Below are 19,719 nucleotides of genomic sequence, written 5' to 3'. Positions count from 1 at the left end.
CACACTCCTCCCACCATCCTGAGCATTTTCAATGCTGCTTGCTGGGGTTCTCTTTCAGTTGTCCATCTGAGCTGATCTGCATCTCCGCCTACCCACTGACCACACTCCCATGCAGCACCTGTGCCTGTCCAACACGAGGCTCCACTTACTTTCGATTTCGACAGCCATGGTCATGGTCCAGTAAATCATCAGCTCCCCCATCCTTTCCCCTCCCCCAGTCATCCATGTCCTTTTCCCCATCACTGTCAATTGCCCCCGCACCCTGCCCTCACCTTCCACCTCCCCACCGTCACCTACCGACCCGAACACTTGTCTTTCCAGGATGTCCAGGTGAACGTGCACATTCCCTATCTTCCCAAGAATTCCACCCCCATCCACATTGACCTTCCCAACTTCCTCCTTCCCACCCCCAGGGTCCGTGACTATCTCCGAGTCCCCACCAACCACCCTCGCCGTCGCTTCTACCGCTATCGACGCACCCTCAGCCTCCCATCCTACCGGCTCCCTCTGCCCCCTCTCACATTACCATTACCTCCTACCACGCCCACACCCACCCTCACCTCATTCCCCAGGAGGCAGTCATTGACTCCATACACCCCTCCCTTGCACGTTCACCTGGATATCCCGTCCCACTTTCTCACTCCTCCACCCTTACTCCCTCCTACCCCCGACACCTTCCTCCCCCCAGACACCTTCCTCCCCCCGGACACATTCCCCACTCCGAACTCCTTACCCCCTCCGAACTCCGTTGCTTACACCTCCATCCCACCTTATACCTACCTTCCCGCTTGTCGCATTCTCCTCTGTTACACCCTCCTCCCCCGCCATACTCCCAGCTCCCCCCTCCCAACCTTACCCCCACCCGCAACGTCACCTCCCCCTAGCACACCTTCCTCTCCCAGTTAAACCTAGACTTTCCTCTCCCGCCCTCCCCCCCGATACACCTTCCTCTCCCACTCACAGGTGGACCTTCCTCTCCCCTGCCCCCCACCTCCCCCCTCACTGATCATCCGTAGCAGCCCCTGGTCAAGACCCTGATGTTCTGAAGCAGAACCCAGACATCAACAGAGACCTCCCACCTTCCGTGAGCTGCTTCATGGCAGGGCCATATCCATGAGAATCCACCCAGCATGCGATGCACGTGTTCCTCCAGGGTCCGGTAGCTGTAGGGCTCCAGTATCTTCTGCTCCTCAGATGTCTGCGATCTGAGCAAGGCCCTGATGGTAAATCCTGACTTCCGTATGTCACACTGGTCCAGATGTGTTCTGGACCAGTGTGTTTTCCCACTGGCGTGATGGAAAATCTGGCATGGGGGGACGATTCTGGTTGGGCCTTACTACAAATCGGGTTCACACCGGCTTCCAGCGGGATTCGTGTTCTGCCATGATGGACACTATCGGATGATCCCGCTGTGCTTTCACGCTGGTGTGAAGCCTATTTCTGCCCCTCACGCCAAATTGTCCCCCTGCGCCTGCCATGACACCCAACAGGGCCGGAAACTTCCGGCCTGTGTTTATTAATTGAAGGTGCAGATTTGACACTTCTTCACAGATTAAACTTCACAAGTGGTTGGAGGTGCTATAGAGGGTGCTTAGACCTTATCCATGCAGCTTTTTGCATTTGGTCCTAGATACTGGTCCTTACTCAGCTCTCATCTGTAGTTTCCTGTAGCTGCCTGTGCATTACTGGCAGCTGTTACTAAGGCATTTGTTTTAGCTGAACTAAAACCAAATGAGCATAACCTGCTGCTCTGCCATCAGTGGATACAAGAGAAACACCTATGGAACATGTGCCCAGTGGTAGGTAAGTGATAGGCATCTCAAGGTTTCTTGCACTTGTAAATTCACCAGCAGCCTCGCAAGGTGCTGTGGAAAAGCTAGAATGTTGACTCAGGCTCATAGCAACCGGATGATTACCTACTCAAATGGGTCTCAGTGTTTTGAATTTGAATCTCTAGTGAAAACTGCCAAGTGAGGGAGGCTCCTCGTCTAATATCACATGATGCTTCATGATTGAACCAAACTTTGTGGCAAAAGCCATGTGATATCTTGTGTGCTAGACTAATAGATCATTGAAAATCTCATGGGAGTAGACGCATCACTCCAAGTTTGGTCTGGTGTTATTGGCATTTGACAGACAACTGATTATATCTCATTGAGTAGAGCATGCAGTCCATTTAGATAGCTAAAGTGCATGAGCTCATGATGCACTGCAAACCAGAGATTGGTGTTTCACACATTACTTTAGATCACATTCAGTGAGTGCAGGTAACATATGAGAACTCTGTCCACAACCAGCATGTGTGAATGTCAAAGGTATTTCAGTACCAATCAAAGATGGAATTCTGCAGCATTTCCTTTTTTGAAAAATGAAACTATCCAGGAGTACAGCTGAATGGATAGTTGCCTCAGTTCACACAATTACCCAAATTGGGCTCGTTTAGTTCACTGCTGCCTTAAATCACCACAGGAGGGTTATTTTCAATTATGTCATTTCTACTACTTACTGGAAATCTCCTGTGACCCAGTTTTACAAAGAGAGGAGTTTTATTCCTCATTTGACAACAATATGAGTTTTTCACTGATACAACGGGCACGATTTTAACCTTCAGCGTGTTTCCACCAATAAGCTTTTGGTTTCAACAACAACAACCAAACTTGTTTTTATTTAGAGCCTTTAACATAATAAAACACCCCAAGTGTTTCACAGAAGACATTGTAAAACCAAACATGACACCAAGTCATATAGCGAATTATTCGGGCAGATGAGTAAAAGCTTAATCAAAGAGATAGTTTTGACAGAGCGTCTTGAAGGAGGAAAGTGAGGAGGAAAGGTTTAAAGAAGGAATTCCAGAACTTAGGATTTAGGCAACTGAAGGCATGGCCACCAGTGATGGAGCAATTAAAATCAGGAATGCTCAAGAGACCAGAATTAGAGGGCAGTAGGCCTGGGGGAGATTACTGAGATAGGGAGAGACCAGGACATGGAGCGCTTTGAAAACAAGGATAAGAGTTTTAAAATCAAAGGGTTGTTTAACTGCGAGCCAATGTAAGTCAGCGAGCAGAGGGCTGTGAGGGGTGAATGTGTTTTGGTGTGAGCTAGGAAATGAGCAGCAGGCTTTTGGATGAGTTCAGGTTTATGGAGGACAGAATGTAGGAAGTGTGTGAGAATGGTCAAGTCTGGAAATAACAAAGGCATGGATGGAGGTTTCAGAAGCAGAAGAGCCGAGGCAAGGCAGAGAAGGGTGAGATGATGGAGGTGGAAATAGGCAGCCTTCGTGGCAGCACGGTAATGTTGTTGAAAGCTCATCTCAGTGTCAGATATGTCATCGAGGTTGCAAACAGTCAGGTTTAGTGTCAGGCAGTTGCCAGGGAGAGCATGGAGTCAGTGGTGAGAGAGTCAAATTGGTGGCAGGGACCAAGGCAATGGCTTCTAGTTGGGGGAAATTTCTGCTCATCCAGTACTGGAAGTTGGTTAAGCAATCTAGTAGTGGAGGGGTCGAGAGAGGTGGTGGTGGGTGTTGTCAGCATACATGTGAAAACTAATGCTGTATTTTTGGATGATGTCACCAAGCAGCTGCATTTGAATATGAAATAGAAGGGGACCACGGATATGTCCTGGGGGGACACCAGAAGCAATGGTGAGGGAGTGGAAAGTGAAACTATTGTAAGTGATATTCTAACTGCAGTTAGATAGATAAGAATGGAACCAAGTGAGAGCAGTCTCACCCAGCTGGATGAAAGTGGAGATGCTTTGGAGGGAGATGGTGTGGTCATTTTTATCAATTTCGGTTGATTTTGGTCCATAGGTGACAGGATAAGGCGATGGTGATGAGTGGAACTGCTGGAACTCAATAATGCATCACCAGTTAACCATCTGCCCACATCCAAAAATGAAATTAGAAAGGTGGAAAATAGAACAAATGAACAAGTGGTGTCCCCCCAGGATCTATCCGTGGCCCCTTTCTATTTCACATGATCCAGTGCCTGAAACTAAAGATGCTCCAGAGGCTTGAGGCTCAACTGAGAAAATACATTTTGGAGGAAAACCCATTGGAAGAGAGGAAAAATGGGGAAATGAAGTTAGTTTTGAAATATAGCCTAGAGAATAAGGTCAACTTGGAGAACAAAAATGAAATGTACTATAGAGATATGTGTATGGATAGGTATATAAATTGCTCTACAGAACAGGTGGAAATCATACTGTGTCACTTCACATTGGAAAATCCAATTCAAAGAGTCACCTAATCACGCGGGTAGGACATGTCAATTTAATATCTATTGGGCATTAATTATTCCTCTTGGTTTCAAGATAATAATGAATGTGCTACTTCTGGAGATGGTCACTGTGCTCATAACTGTGTCAACACAGCAGGAAGCTACTACTGCACTTGCCATCCAGGGTATCGGCTCCACTTTGACAGACACTCCTGCATCCGTAAGTTCCTCTCTCTTACACATGCTATGCTATTCTCATGGATACGAGTTACAGATGTTACAGATGTTCACATAGGGATGAATTTTACATCCCGAGCGGGCGTAAAATCACGCTAGAAGACGTCGGGTGAGCGTCCCGTCATCATTGTGCGATATTTCACTCGGCAGGCACGCACAAAAGTCCGAAGCACGCCCACCAACAATTAAGAGGGCAATTACGCCCATTAAAGGCTCAATTGTCTCCAATTTTTCGTGGCCCGTCCAACCTTATGGTTGGCGACCTTTGTACTTTTCATCAAATCTAACCCAAGGGTGGGATGAAATTTCCGTTATGAAATAAAATTAAAATAAATATCTGTGGACAGCATTTTTATCAGCTATATTTTCAGGTGATTGATTATGATACATGAACACTTTTTTGCAGCTTTTTAAACCTTTATTTTAGTATTTTCAGGTCTCCAGCTTCCTGAGGCAGCTGCCTACCTTCAGGGAGCTCTCTCACAGCGCTGACCTACACCCACAGAAACGTCATCGTCCACCCTCTTGCTGCCCCCACCCCGGCAGCGCTGAGCTTTTCAGCGTGCATTTCACGCTGGCACGCTGGATGGCCATTAATTGGCCAGCCAGCGTGAAATCACGGTCGGGGCCCGATCACAGCCAGGGGCCTGTTTCCCAACTGCTCCCAGGCCCACCGATTGGGCGCACCCGCCAAAGGTAAAATTCAGGCCATAGTTTCTGATACTGCAGTGGGAAAGCTGTATTTACCTATAACACTAACTGAAGGCTTGTGCTCAGTGGAAGGGTTTTAATTAAACAAGATTGGGCAAAGTCAAAGGTAGCTGAGCTAAATGCCATTATATTTAAACTTCTGCCTTGATTATTCAATTCTGGATTTCTGTAAAACCTGTTTTCATGGATCCAACAGCAGGCAAGCTATTATAATGTATTTGATCATCCATCTCTCAGCTTACAGTTATCATCTTCAGGTGCATTCCTAACCATAGACTTGTTCAGTTTTTTACATTACAGTTGGTTAACACATGAACTAGTGTTGTGAGATTTTGCTCGATTGCCTTTAACTTTGCCCAACTTTGGGTACCGCAGAGATGATTTTTGAGCTTTTGATGAATGTGATAGGTTTTCTCCATTATCCATGTTCCACTTTTTCAGTATACGGGTGGAAAATACTTCAAAGCTTCATTTTCACTTGAGACTTCATTTTTACACTCATGCCCTCCTGTTTTAAGAGCCCAAGTTAAGTAACCAACTTGAATTTACATTTTGTGTTCCTCTCAAAATATACAAAACTTGCCTATGGCCCTTTCATCCTTCTTTTCTGCAGTGAAAATGTTTAGTTTTATGAGTTGTTCCTTAGACCCGGGAAACCTAATCATCTTTGTTGCTTTCCTGTGAATTTTCTAAAATCCGTCAATGTCTTTTTGACGGCGGAGGGGGAGTTTGTTTGGGACGACGGGGGCAGTGGGGGTGCTGCGGTGAGCGGGTGGAAAATTGCACACAATGTTCAAATGTAGTCCCACAAATGGTCAATACAGGGTAAGTGGTTTTTGACTTACGGTTAAGTGGCCATGAGATGCTCTTCAGTACATGATCTACTTCTCCTGATTAAATGCTTTCAGTGGTTAATAATCACACCCAAAACCTTCTCTTTCCATCATTCCTAATGGACATGGTTTCATTATGCACAGATGTTTTTTGTTTCCTGTTCCATTTGGCATTACTTTCTGTTGATCTGCTACATTTAAAATCCATCTGCTTTTCTTTAGTCCAGTTGCCATTAATCCCATGAGTCTTAATCTTTTAAAGCCTCACGTGTGGAATACTTATGGTGTCTTCTGAAAATGTCAGTGAATTCTATTCACTGGGCAGTGTTCATAGAAACATTACTTAAAAATGTTTTATAACTTGTTGTTTTGAAGAATTCTAGTAGATTTGTGAATTCATTTTTTAATTCTGAATCCACTCTTGACTGTTACTTCTCATTTCTGTGCTTCTTTGATCAGCATTGAGAGCAACCCATGTAATACTCTTGAAACTTTTCCCTACTGCAACTCTCAGTCCTAATATTTATCCCATGCTTGTTGATATTTGGGTACCATATGCTGTTGTCCAATCCCTGGGTGAACCTCCAGTCTTTGTGAACAGGGCCCTGTGTATTAATATATATAGCTTCCAATACATGCTGGAAGCTACATATATTAATACACAGAACCCTGTTCTTTGCAGACAGAAAGAACATGTACGCACATTGCGCCTGTTTTAGCTAAACAGAATAAGTGATAGCCATTCGCTGGTTCATTCCTCAGGGCAATGCCTTGACCAATCAGAGTCAAGCTGCCTGGCTTAAATTTCAAACAATGCTTGACAGTTAACTGACAGTCACTATTGACTAATGCATTCTCCATGGCAATGCCTCTACCAATTAGAGTCCACTTGCCAAGCAATTAGCACTTTCATCACAAACATTATGAAGTTGTTTCTTCCCCTGACATTGGTATTCTTACAATTGTCCTGATGAGTGCAAGACAAAAAGTGTCGACAAAATGTCTTTTTTCTGAAATGCTCAATTTTTGAACTACCAAACAGCTATTTGTAAACTTCTAATCCTACATTCCACTTGTCGTTACAGCTGACGGTGCTTGCCAGTCTTGTCAAAGTGAATGTTCCCTTGGATTTAGCCTCCTACCCAATGGGGTTGACTGTACAGGTGAGGATATCAGCCTCTGTTTTGCAGCAAATGGTGATACCAGTATTCAGGTCACAACTCTGAATTGGTCATGGATGTCTATCCATAGTTCAGTTTTATCTCCCAAGACAGTCTTCACTTACACTAAGCATTTGTCAAGTCTTAGCATCCGAACTGATGTGCGTTTCGGAAAGCTATAGCACATTGCAGCTTGAAAAAATCAACAGCGTCTGCCTGTGAACTGCCATGTTATGACGTCCTTATTTTGATGATACTGCTAGGGGAGATTTCCCAGTAGAGAAAATAAGAAAATAATAGGTTTTAGGACAAACGGTTTATTTCTACTATTCTTTCAGTTGTTGTGTGGAAGCTTAATGGCCATGGTATGACTCGATCTAATATATTTTTACTTACCTTCCTGAAAGTTTGTAAACTTCTTGGAGAGTATTTTTGTGTAAGAATGTCACAGAGCCTATAAGCTTTTTATTGAATTTGCCACCCCTACATCATTTTTTCTTCAGTTCTTTTCTTGGACATGAATTGTGACTCACCAGGAGGTGCACAGAAATAATGTGGGAAACGACTTCTGCACCCATTATTGCCTTTCCCTGAGATGGCTGGATAGAAACATAGGGCAGAATTTTCACGTTGGCTTGAGGGGGCAGGCCCTGCATGTCCACACGTAAAATGACGTGCGGTGACGCCGGGCAAGCCTCCCAACGCCACTGCGCGCCGTCGCGATATTTTGTTGGGCAGATGCGCAATGAAATCCGCTGTGCGCCCACCATTAATTAAAGGGCCACTTAAGGCCCTTGACTCACCAATCGGCGCCGATTTTTCAGCGCCCGTGCAATCTTCAGGTCGGCACACTAGCGCAACGGGCAGGCGGGTAGGACACATTTGTATAAACCTCATCCACGGGCGGGATAAGAGGGCTCACTGGGGTCATGATGTACTCTCCCAAGTATTGATTTTTCAAAGTTTTTGAAACTTGCCTGTGTGATCCGCAATACTTCAAAACGCATAATAGCTGTTTTTTCTGGACTCTTAACCCATAGGTCAGCACTCTGCAGTGAGGAATCTTTTTTGGGCCTGCAGGTTCCTGGAAGCTTTCCCATAGCCTGGGAATGGGAGCTGAACTCTCCACTGGAGGCAGCTCCTCTGAGGAGGAAGTGGGGGCTAGAAGGGGAAGGAGGCTAGGAGTGCACATTCAGCCTCCAGGGGAGCCACCTTTGGGAGGACAGATGCAGGCACATGGGGCGCAGGGCCAAGAGGTAGACCAAAGCGGAAGGGGCCCCAGAAGACGCCACTGTCCTGCTGTCAGGGTATACAGGCGGCGAAGCAGCTACCTCAATATGACTGAGGTGCAGTGCCGAAGGAGGCGCCATCTCTCAAGGGAAACAGTCAACTATATCTGTCAGATGATTGGGCCTGAAATCTCCGCTAACTGTGGGTGGACACCCCATGCCCGTGGCTCTAAAGGTCACAGCTGCCCTCTATGCATCTGGCTCCTTCCAGGGCTCAGTGGGTGATCTTTGCGGTGTCTCCCAATCAGCTGTCCATACTTGTGTCAAGCAGGTTACAGATGCTCTGTTCAGGAATGCATGACCTTCATCCACTTCCGTTGGGACCAGGCAAGTCAGACACAGCGAACCAGAGGCTTTGCGGCCATTGCTGCATATGTTCAATGACTTGACTTCCACAGCCTTCTGTGGTAGAGAATTCCATAGGTTCACCACCTTCTGAATGAAAACGTTTCTCCTCATTTCAGCACTAAATGGTCTAGACTGTATCCTGAGATTGTGACCCCATGTTCTAGACCCCCAGCCAGAGGAAACATCATCCTTGCATCCAGTCTGTCCATCCCTGTCAGAATTTTACATGTTTCAATGAGATCCACTCTCATTCTTCTAAACTCCAGTGAATACAGGCCTAGTTGGCCCAATCTCTCCTCATATGACAAATCTTGCCATCCCAGGAATCAGTCTGGTGAACCATTGCTGCACTCTCCCTAAGGCAAGTATATCCTTTCTTAGGTAATGAGACCAAAACTGCACACAATACTCCAGGTGTGGTCTCGCCAAGGCCCTCTACAGCTGCAGTAAGACATCCTTGCTCCTGTACTCAGGTCCTTTCACAATGAATGCCAACATACCATTTGCATTCATAACTGCTTGCTGCACCTGCATGCTTGCTTTCAGTGATTGGCGTACAAGGATATCCAGACCCTTTTGTACATCAACATTTCCCAATCTATCACCATTTAAATAATACAATGCCATTCTGTTTTTCCTATGGATAACTTCAAACTTATCCACGATATACTGCACCTGCCATGTATTTGCCCACTCACTCAACCTTTCTAAATTGCCTTGAAACTTCATAACACCCTCCTCACCGCTCACATTCCCACCAAGTTTCTTTCATCAGCAAACTTGGAAATATTACATTTGGTTCTCTCTTCCAAATCATTGATATATTTTGTGACTAGCTGGGGCCCAAGCACTGATCCTTGTAGTATTCCACCAGTCACCACCTGCCACTCTGAAAAATACCCATTTATTCCTACTCTCTGTTTCCTGTTTCTTTGCCAATTCTCAATCCATGCCAATATATTACCCCCAATCCCATGAGGCTTAATTTTGCACACTAACCTCTTTTGTGGGACTTTTTCAAAGGCTTTCTGAAAATCCAAATACACCACATCCACTGCTTCTCCCTTATATATTCTGCTAGTTATGTCCTCAAAAAACCCCGGTAGGTTTGTCAAACATGATTTCCCTTTCATAAATCCATGTTGACTTTGTATAATCCCGTTGATATTTTCTAAGTGTCCTGTTATCACATCCTTTATAATAGACTCTAGCATTTTCCCTACTACTGATGTTAGGCTAACCAGTCTGTAATTCCCTGATTTCTGCCTCCTCCTTTAAATAGTGGGATTACATTTGCCACCTTCCAATCTGTTGGGACTGTTCCAAAATCTACGGATTTTTGGAAGATGACAAGCCTCCTTTAATATCCTGGGATGTAGATTATCAGGCCCTGGGGATTTATCGGCCTTCAGTCCCATTAATTTCTCCAGCACTAATATTTTAGTAATACTAGTTTCCTTCAATTTCTCCTTCTCACTAGACCCTTGGTTCCCTAACATTTCTGGGAAGTTATTTGTGTCTTCTTCCGTGAAGACAGAACTGAAGTAGTTGTTTAATTGCTCTGCCATTTCCTTCCTCACTTATAAATTCTCCTGTTTCGGACTGTAAGGGACCTACATTTGTCTTCACTAATCTTTTTCTTTTTACATACTTATAGAAGCATTTACAGTTGCCTTTATGTTCCTTGCAAATTTACTCTCTTACTCTATTTTTCCCCTCTTAACCAATCTCTAGGGCCTCCTTTGCTGAATTTTAAACTACTTCCAAATCTCAGGCTTGCTACTTTTTCTAGCAACTTTATATGACTTCTCTTTGGATCTAATACTATTCTTAATTTCTTTCGTTAGCCACGGTTGGCCACTTTTCCTGTTGTGTTTTTGCACCAGAAAGGAATATATAAATGTTGCAATACATGCATTTGTTGCTTAAATATTAGCCATTGCCTATCCACCATCATGCCTTTTAATGAAGTTCCCCAATCTATTTTAGCCAACTCACACTTCATACCTTCATAGTTTCCTTTATTTAGATTTAGGGCCCTAGTTTCAGGTCAGACTACTTCATTTTCCATCCCAATGAAGAATTCTATCATGTTATGGTCATTGTTCCCTAAAGGACCCCGTACAACAAGATTATTAATTAACCCTTTCTCATCGCACAACACCAAATCTAGGATAGCCTGTTCTCTAGTCGGTTCCTCAACATACTGGTCTAAAAATCCATCTCATAAACAGTCCAGGACTGAGATTGACAAAACTCACTTTACAGCAATTGTGAAATAAGCTGTTATTAAATCTTAACTCACCTGGCCATTGTGATGGGTGTATTGTGGGTGTGATTGTTCTTCCAGCATTGCAGCAGCCTTTCCTCATCTGAAATATGAGAATGCATGAAAGATTGAAGTGCATAGTTTCTGTAAGTCCCCTATGATTTGGCTGCTTTCAAGCACATTGTCTTGTTTCCAGTCCAGTGTAACCATGTATTCTTTGACTTCCTCATGATGATGGCACTTTATAGTTTTCATCTTTAGTCTCACTTAGTACTTTAAGATATATTGGGAATATGACACCTCATCCGGGCATTTAATCAATCACTTTGAGCTTTTAAATCTCTAGGTCCCTCCATGAAAGTTATATCAAAGTTTGTTAGATGACATACTGCTATTATCTTCCCTGGTAAATACTTCCAGCAAGACATCACTGAAGGTTTTTGTTTGTGTGATTACCAGTATGCAATTTTCCTGTCCTTGATAACAAATGAGGGATTATCATGCTCTGGTAAGTGTAGAGGCTGAAAACCATGCTCAGTATGTTCATGGTTTTTAATACTTCCACTGTTTCAATCCCATTTGAGTTCACCAGAAATTATGGGCAAGATTTTGCTGAGGCAGTGGAGATCTTGCTGTGAAGGTGATTTTCAGGTGGCATGCACCCTCAGCGAGGTGGTGGGAGTTCCTTTCTGATATTGCCAGCAGCAAGCAACTAAGAGCCGCCAGGTTGGCGAGGCATCCAGTTAAGATCGGTGAGTGGACCTCCCACAACGCCTGCCCATACAGAGGCCCAGCAGCTCTGGAGCTTCAGCAGTGCCACTGAGAGAGCTGGCTACTGCTGAGGCAGCTTGGAGAATGTGAGGACACTTCCATTTTGAGGTGCCATTGGGATTATTAAATACATTTTCATGTGGGCCAAGCAGTCAGGGCCCCAGGGGGGAAATCCCTCCAGGGGTAGTGTAGGGGCCTTCGGAGGTGGGTAGTGGGCGCATCAGGGGCATCTTTTGATGCCGGCAGACCCCTCCCTGTGCCATAGTTCTAATGGCCACTCCAGGAAGTCCTTGGGAGGCAAAATGCTAACGTTCTGGGAAATTTGCCCTTTATTGGGCCGTTAATCATTCAAAATGGCTGCCGTTCCTGCCACTGGGAAAATTCCCTGGTGGTGGATCTGCGTCGGCGAGCCAACTTCTCAGCTAATGCAACTTCTCAGCTTTTTATTGGTCCCTTCATCTCCATTTCTCCACTGGGAGCCGACATAATTCCAGACTTAATTCTCCTTTCATAACCCTCTTGCTTTTACAATACTAGAAGAATGTCCCACTGTGCACTGAATTTTAAATCTGTCCTAATTTCACGTCCCTCTTTTCCCCACCAACAACTCATTTTATGTTTTATTAAAGAGGCTCTTTCACTCTTACTTGTAATTTTCCTCATTGTTTTATCTGCAAGCTTTGCAGAGTATATTTTTCTTCATTAACTCATCTTCACATTACCTTATTATTTAATTTATATTCACATTCTTTTAATCTGTATGACTTAGTCCTTGGCATACAGTTATTCACTGTTCTCAGTAGTAAGTCGTTGAGGCGTTCTTTTTGTTAATTGACATTTTCTTGATTTCTGCATCTCCGTGAAATTATTTGAGCTCTCCCTTGATTGTCTTTATCCCTGAGGATTGGTTTTGGTATTGGCACCTAAGGATGTCAGTCATTTCTTTTCCAGTATGATATCATTGCAATATAACTCGTAGTATCCCTTACACTCTAGGTCAGAAAGCTGTCAAAGTAGCCCTCAGCAGCTTAGATTAGATACTACTTAGGCTTTTCCCATGAACAATGACACCCCAATATGACCTTTCTGTCTGCATAAACATGTCTTTATAAACTAACCAGTCCTCCTTTTACTTTGTCCTATTGTCTATAGAAAACCTCAAGAGCTTTATTTCTTCCTTTTGCACTATATATTTCAAACCAGATTATCTTTTTTGAAAATGTATTCTGAACCATTAATTTGCTTTCTCTATAATCTGTTTTGTGCCTGCCTCTCTTCGTCTTACTAAGTTAAATTAAACTCCGTTGCTCTTATTTATTTTCTCTAAAAGCATTGGTGCCAATTTAGTTTAGGTAAAGCCCGTGCCATCTGGAGAACTTCACTCTGCCCCAGAAATTGACCTAGGAATCTAAAATCCCCCTTTCAAACTATTTCTCAAATATGAATTGATATAACTAAATTGTTTCTGCCTGACTGGTGCAGCACAGTGCCATGTTTAGTCCTAAAATTGCTACCGGGATGTCTTGGATTTTAATTTACATCCCAGCTATTCAAAATACCTCAGCAGGATCTCAATCCTAACCTTTCCAATGTTATTGGTTCCTACTGAATTGTGACCTCTTCAATCATGGACTGCCACATCTATGATGAGAAGAAAGCTTTCCCCAATTGAAATAGAGGTTTTCCCATTTTCTCCATTATATTCCTTATTTTAGCTTGGAGGGCAGCACACTATTTGAAGCTGATGGCTGCAGCTGTGGATTAGGCTGTCAGTGCCCTTTTTATGGAATACCAACTTAAAATTGTCTTTGTGAATATTCACTTTATCCCTATAGGCAATTTCTTGTTCCACAATGCCGTGGTATCGTTTTTACCCCCTCTACCTCTGGCCTTGTCCTCATCATAGATTTAAAAACTTGTGGATCAGTCCAGATATGCAGGGTTTATTTGTGTTGGTTCTTTCGGATGAGACCTTAAACTGAGGCCGTCTGGCCTCTCAGGTGGACTTAAAAAATTCCATGACGTTATTTCGAAGAAGAGGAGGGGAGTTATCTCAGTTGTCCTGATTAATATTTATCCCTAAATCTACATCACAAACATACGAACATACAAATTAGGAGCAAGAGTAGGCTCCTCGAGCCTACACAACCTGTCAATCATTTGGTTTTATCACAATGCTGTTTGTGGGAGCTTGCTGTGTGCAATTTGGTTTCCATGTTTCCTGGTGGATCCAGTGGCTACATTTCACAAGTATTTCATTGGCTATAAAGCACTTTGGGATGTCTGTAATCATGAAAGGTGATATGTGAATACAATCTTTCCTTCCTTCCCCTTTCCCTCACTTCCCCTTTTCCTCCCTTCCCTCCCTCCCTTCCTTTTTCCTCCCTTCCCTTTCCCTCCTTCCCTTCCTTCCTTTCCCCCTTTCCCTCCTTCCCTCTCCCCCCTTCTCTTCCCTTCCTGTTCTTTCTGTCTCCTCCTCTGGGTAGTCATCCACTTTCCCAATTTAGACTGAAATGTACAAGGGTTCCTGTTCTTCTCAGAGCAAGAAAATATACGTGTAGGAAACAACCTGCCAGGAGTGGAGTGGTCATGTTTGGGATTCGGTCAATACTTGCCCTCAATCAATTAATAATTGAGGCAAAACATGTAATAAAAAAGTTGCACATTGGACTGTGAAGGAGTGGGCTTGATGGACAAAATAGCTTTTCCTGGCTCCATACTTTAAATTTTTACGTGGTTTGGGTGCAGATATTGATGAATGCAGTAGTCAGTGTGGATCTCTTTACCAGCGATGTACAATTTATATTCGGACTGTTTCAATAGAAGCATCCACTGTAACTGCCTTTTAAGAGTATGAAATTAGTTTTATCTTTCTATATGATTAACATTTGTGTCTATTAATGGTCAGGCACTGCATCACTTCACTGAACATGAAAAATCTGTCATTCACAAAGATCTCAATGCTTTTTGTGTGAAAGCACTTGTCACTTTTAAATGGTACAATGATTAATCATCTATTGATGGGATACTTTCTGACAGAATCTTACATATATTTTACCCACTTCAAAGAAGGCGTCTTAACCAGGGAATGTCTCCTTAGGCACCCTGCTGGAACAGTGAGTGTTAACGTTGGCATGTCACTAATCCCCATGAGTGTCTGGCTGTCTGCTGATTTGGATTTCATGGAGACGCACCATTCCATAATAACCATGGTAGTCTGAGTTTGTCTTCCTGATCAATTTATTATTTTGAAACGACAGCTCTCCATAAGGATCATATCAATAGTATGCAGCAAGTTTGTGTTCAATATTCTCTTTAGATTTTCTCTGCGTTTGCTCACCTGTTTCTGTTGATAAAGAAGTGCTCTCAGGGGAATCTCACCTGGTTTAGTTAAATCTTGGTCTATGTAACTTTGAGTGGAACTGGCCTAGATTTCTAGATGTTACAGTGGATTTGCATTTTTTTGTCTTCTGGCGATCTGTTAATTTTCAATCAGTGCCCTCAGGTTTTCATCTGGTCCTCAGTTTACATTGGCAGCTGCTGCTTTGGTTGAGCCACAAATTCTGATCTTAGTTTATAAGTATGCAGTTGGCCAAATGTATGCTTTGACTTATTGTGCAATGTAAACTGACCTCAATGCAGTTACCTCATGAACTGCAATATAAAATGATGGCTGGATTCATGAGCAAATTGGCTTGCTACAGCGTAGTAAGCGTACAGTGCATGCCACCACTGTCTTGTACATCTTGTAGATTCGCCTGTATTTAAAGGAGAAAATAGTTGGCTCAGGTGCAATATACCCTTTTGTGCTAAAAAACGGTGTTAAATGTAAATACACCCACGTTGTGAAGTGTAAGAATGCAACCTCAGGATGTGAGAAGAATCTTTTTTCATCCTCCTCTTGTTCATGAGAGAGAACCAGATGGTTCTGGTAATCGAGTTTTATTCTGCATTCATCAAAACTCTGCAATCATCACACCAGATACACTTTGATAACATTCATTTTCAATGTGGGTTGTATTGAGAGTTCTGGTTAATGTAATCCAAGTACCAGCAGGAAGATTGGAGTGATCGGGAGTAAAGCTTTTGGCTGAGGGATGGCGGTGTGGGCCCTTGGGTGGCTGGTGGTGCGGTGGTGAGGGGCATTGCTTTAAGTGCCTGGCTCCTGGCCCAGACTTTGGTTTAAGTTCACTGATTTAAGCTTTGATCTTTGACATACTTCAGAAGCAAGATAATGCAATTGCAGGGCTGTAATTCTGGATGCTAATGGATATGATGTGTTATTATAAATGGCCTAGTGTAACATTCCTTCTTGGTAGGACAATAAAAGGGGCTGTAAATACCAATTGCTAAACACACCTTATAGTTAATTATCACTATTAGATTTCTCTTGCATCATAAAGTGAACCACATTACACACAATTAAGCCTTGCCACCACATGAAAATATTTGTGGAAGTGCTTGAGACATTCAGTGAATGTGCAGGCAGAAATTCAGATATGCACTTGCAAAGGAGATCCTTTCACTGCCAAAAGATTGACTGTGATTTATATAATGACATTCGCAATGTATCGTGTATAATTCCCTCTATGTGCTGCCTCTTGTTGTTGATTAAATCTATTCCTATTTGTGTGTATCAAATACGTTGCAAAACACTCTTGTCACTATTACAAAACACAGTCATGTCATGAAGCTGTCTCTTCCTGGGCATCTGGCCACCTTTCCCCAGATCAGGAATTCTCCAATAATACCAACAGAAAATGCTGCAAATACTGAGCAGGTCAGACAACTCCTGCGGAGAGGGAAACAGAGCTAATGGGCAGAATTTTCTGAACTTAGTCCCTGTTGGAAAGGAGGGACCATTTACGTGACAGGAACCCAAATGGTGAAGGCGCAGGCTCTGCCGAGGCTCTTTAACTGAGCAAAGGCATCAGCAATGACAGCTCCGAGTTCTATAGTCAATCAGGTAGGGTGGGCAGGATGATGTGTCCATTCTGTCAAAGGAAGGATTTTTAATTAAAGGGACCACAGCATGGGGTACAAGGGCTCACCAGCACTTGGATTTTTGAATTTGCAGCAACCACTGATATGGAGAGGAGACCTAGGAAGGCCACTCCCTTCATCTCTCACCCTTACCTGGAGGTCTTGCTGTGGGGTCTGAGGTACTGTAGAGGTGAGCTCTCCAAAGGAAAGGAGGAAGAGGCTAGTCTCTCCAGCCAAGTAGGCATGGAAGGAAGTGACCAGGGAAGTAAGCAGCAGATGTGTGGTCCCTCCAGCCTGAAGACAGTGCACCAAGAGGATCCAGGACCTCAGGAGGGAATGACAAGTGAGTGGTATAAAAGTTTCAGATGCCAAGCCTCACACACTGACTTTCACAGCTCCCTTTAGGACAACACATCTTGCAGCTGCATTCATTCTTTTCCCTCCAGGTACCTCACATCCCCATCTGAGCAGCCAATAATCAAACTCATCCTATTGCCTGCTTGCATCCTAGCCTCACAGTCACCCTGCACAAGTATTGTCCTTCTCTCCTTCCATGCATGCCATTACGAATGCTCACATCTCTCTGCTTTCTCTCATTGCAGGAGAAAAGACTTGGTGAGAGGCAGAGACCTGAGGAGGGTGGGGCTTTAGGAGGTGATTCTTCAGTAATAAACACCTTACTGGCCACTGGGAATGCATGCCATTTCCTCCACTGGGAAGGTGGCCTTGTTCCAGAAGGCTGCAGACCGACCATGAGAGCTTGAGCCTCCTGAGACACTAGTGCTTAAATGCAGAAAGAACCGACCTTCTGCCTGTAGACCCTGGCTTGGGGGTCTTGCCTCCTTGCAGCTGGATCTAAGTGCCCATTCCTTCTGTCCTGTGGAGGGGCATGTGGCAGAGCAGAAGGCAGCTGATACTGATGGTGCTGTTGGTGGTGTTGTTATAATGGTATAGAAGTATACTACTGCGCTTGGCCCTTAGCAGAGGTGCAGGGTAGAGCTGCATAAGCTGCCCCCATGCCATCGTAAATGCTGCCAGCAGGGAAATGTAGCTGAAAGTGAGTAAAGTGCTAGGCAGGTGAAGTGACTTCCAAAAAGTTGGACAGTACTTGTTGAGCAGTGAAAGCACTCTCTGAGAAGAAGTACTTTGGGCAGCAGCCTCTCACCTGGCTCTGACTGGAGTTCTTCAGTTTCAAAGTTTTTCCAGCTTGCCAGTTTCACTGAAGAAGTGCTTCCCACTGTGCACTCTCCTCGGTGACCCTGGGGAGTTGCTCACAGGATAGGAAACAGATGTCCTGGCTTGAAAATCCAGAATTGAGGATTTAAACAGTTGCAAAAAATCGAGATATGTTGCCAAAGCGTTTCGACTTGCACTCATCAGGACAAATGCAAGATATTAAATTTTAAACGATTTATATTACCGGAGAATAGGGTGCTGATTGGTTGGCAACTCTGATTGGCTGAGGTGTTGCCAAGGGGAAAACAGCGGAGAACTATAAGCTCCCCAAGCTCCTGGGTAATTCAAAAAAGGTGCAAGTCTTGAACATATTCCTTTTGTTTGCAGAGAACAGGCCCCTGATGTGAATGCGTGTCGCTTCTAGCAAGGCAAATGAGCCACGTTAAGGGCTCGACTGGTTATTTGTAAAATTATCAAATAAAATTTGAACAACAGATTAAACAAGCCGTTTCACACTGCTACCATGCAATGTCTACACGAGTGGAATTTTCCGCTAACAGGATTCTGCCATTGGACAAAAAAGACATTCTTCCTACCACACAATTGAGCAATGTTGTGTATGAATTTTACTGCCAGTGCTGTACCAGGTACATAGGCCAATATAGCCCAGTGATTGGTTGATTGAATCAACAGCTTGTTCCTTCATTTATTCGTAATGGGCAGAGTACAGACTGTACTCAACCAGATTGCGCTTGCACAACCCAAAACAAAATGTCTACTGTTATATGTAATATTGTGATTGGGCAGCACTTGCTGAACAATCCTGAGTGTGCTAATAGCTACACAAACAACCAATTCTAGAAAATCAGTCAAGCTCCATAACATGGCTCATCTATGCTTGCTAGAAGTGATTTGCATTCATACAAGGACCTGTTCTCTGCAAAAAAAAAATGTTCAAGCCTTGTTCTTTTTTCTGGAATTACCCAGGAGCTTGGAGAGCCTATAGTTCCCCATTGCTTTTTCCATGGCAACACCTTGGCCAATCAGAGTCAATTTGCCAACCAATCAGCACCCTTTTGCCCTGTAGTATAAATTGTTGCGATTGTTTGAAATTTGGCATTCTTGTGTTTGTCCTTGATGCGTACAAGGTGAAAAGTTTTGGCAACATGTCTCTTTGCAGCAATATTCAAATTCTGTACTACCAAACAACAGTTTAATCCCAACTTAACATCAGCTTTTGGTGATTTAACTCCTGTATGCACACAAACCCACCTACCCTTGCCTGGGAAAATTGCGCCAACACTTCAGGCTGATGATCTTTTGTCAGAGGCATCGGCAGTAATTTACTTTTGTTGGCAGAGATCTCTAATGTTGGCTATGCCATTGGTGCTTGCTTCAACGTACACACAGTCAGAGCTGAGCAAAGGCAGTTACAATGATTTAATGGAAAGCTAAATATAGTCTTCCAACGCCCACATTCAGCTCTCCACAGCAACATGAATTTATTTAATCACTGAGCAAAATCAACCTAAACAAAATGCTTACTCAAAAAAAAGACAGCAAATTTTAAACTAATTTTTTAATTGATTAAACTGATACTAGCTGTAAAAAAAGTCCCCTTCTGCAGTCCAGGCTAGTGCAATAGCACTGCACCCAGTATAAATAGGCAACTCTGCAACAGAGGTAGACCTGGCAAGAAAAGAAATGAAATTAGGCATGCGACCA

The 19,719-nt window shown here is 43.7% G+C and overlaps 1 protein-coding gene across 1 annotated transcript in view; it reads left to right on the top strand.

The window, feature by feature from the left end:
• LOC144685066 (kielin/chordin-like protein) overlaps positions 1 to 19,719 on the top strand; it is a 368,175-nt gene that overhangs the window by 238,349 nt on the left and 110,107 nt on the right. Inside the window, exons 13-14 of the mRNA XM_078549601.1 lie at positions 4,312 to 4,437; positions 7,084 to 7,161. Of these exons, the coding sequence (XP_078405727.1) occupies positions 4,312 to 4,437; positions 7,084 to 7,161 (204 nt within the window). The remainder of the gene's footprint in view (positions 1 to 4,311; positions 4,438 to 7,083; positions 7,162 to 19,719) is intronic.

The sequence above is a fragment of the Cetorhinus maximus genome, chromosome 9 (genome assembly GCF_964194155.1).
Source record: "Cetorhinus maximus chromosome 9, sCetMax3.hap1.1, whole genome shotgun sequence".
In the NCBI taxonomy this organism is placed as follows: Eukaryota; Metazoa; Chordata; class Chondrichthyes; order Lamniformes; family Cetorhinidae; genus Cetorhinus; species Cetorhinus maximus.
This window is presented reverse-complemented; position numbering and strand designations above follow the sequence as displayed.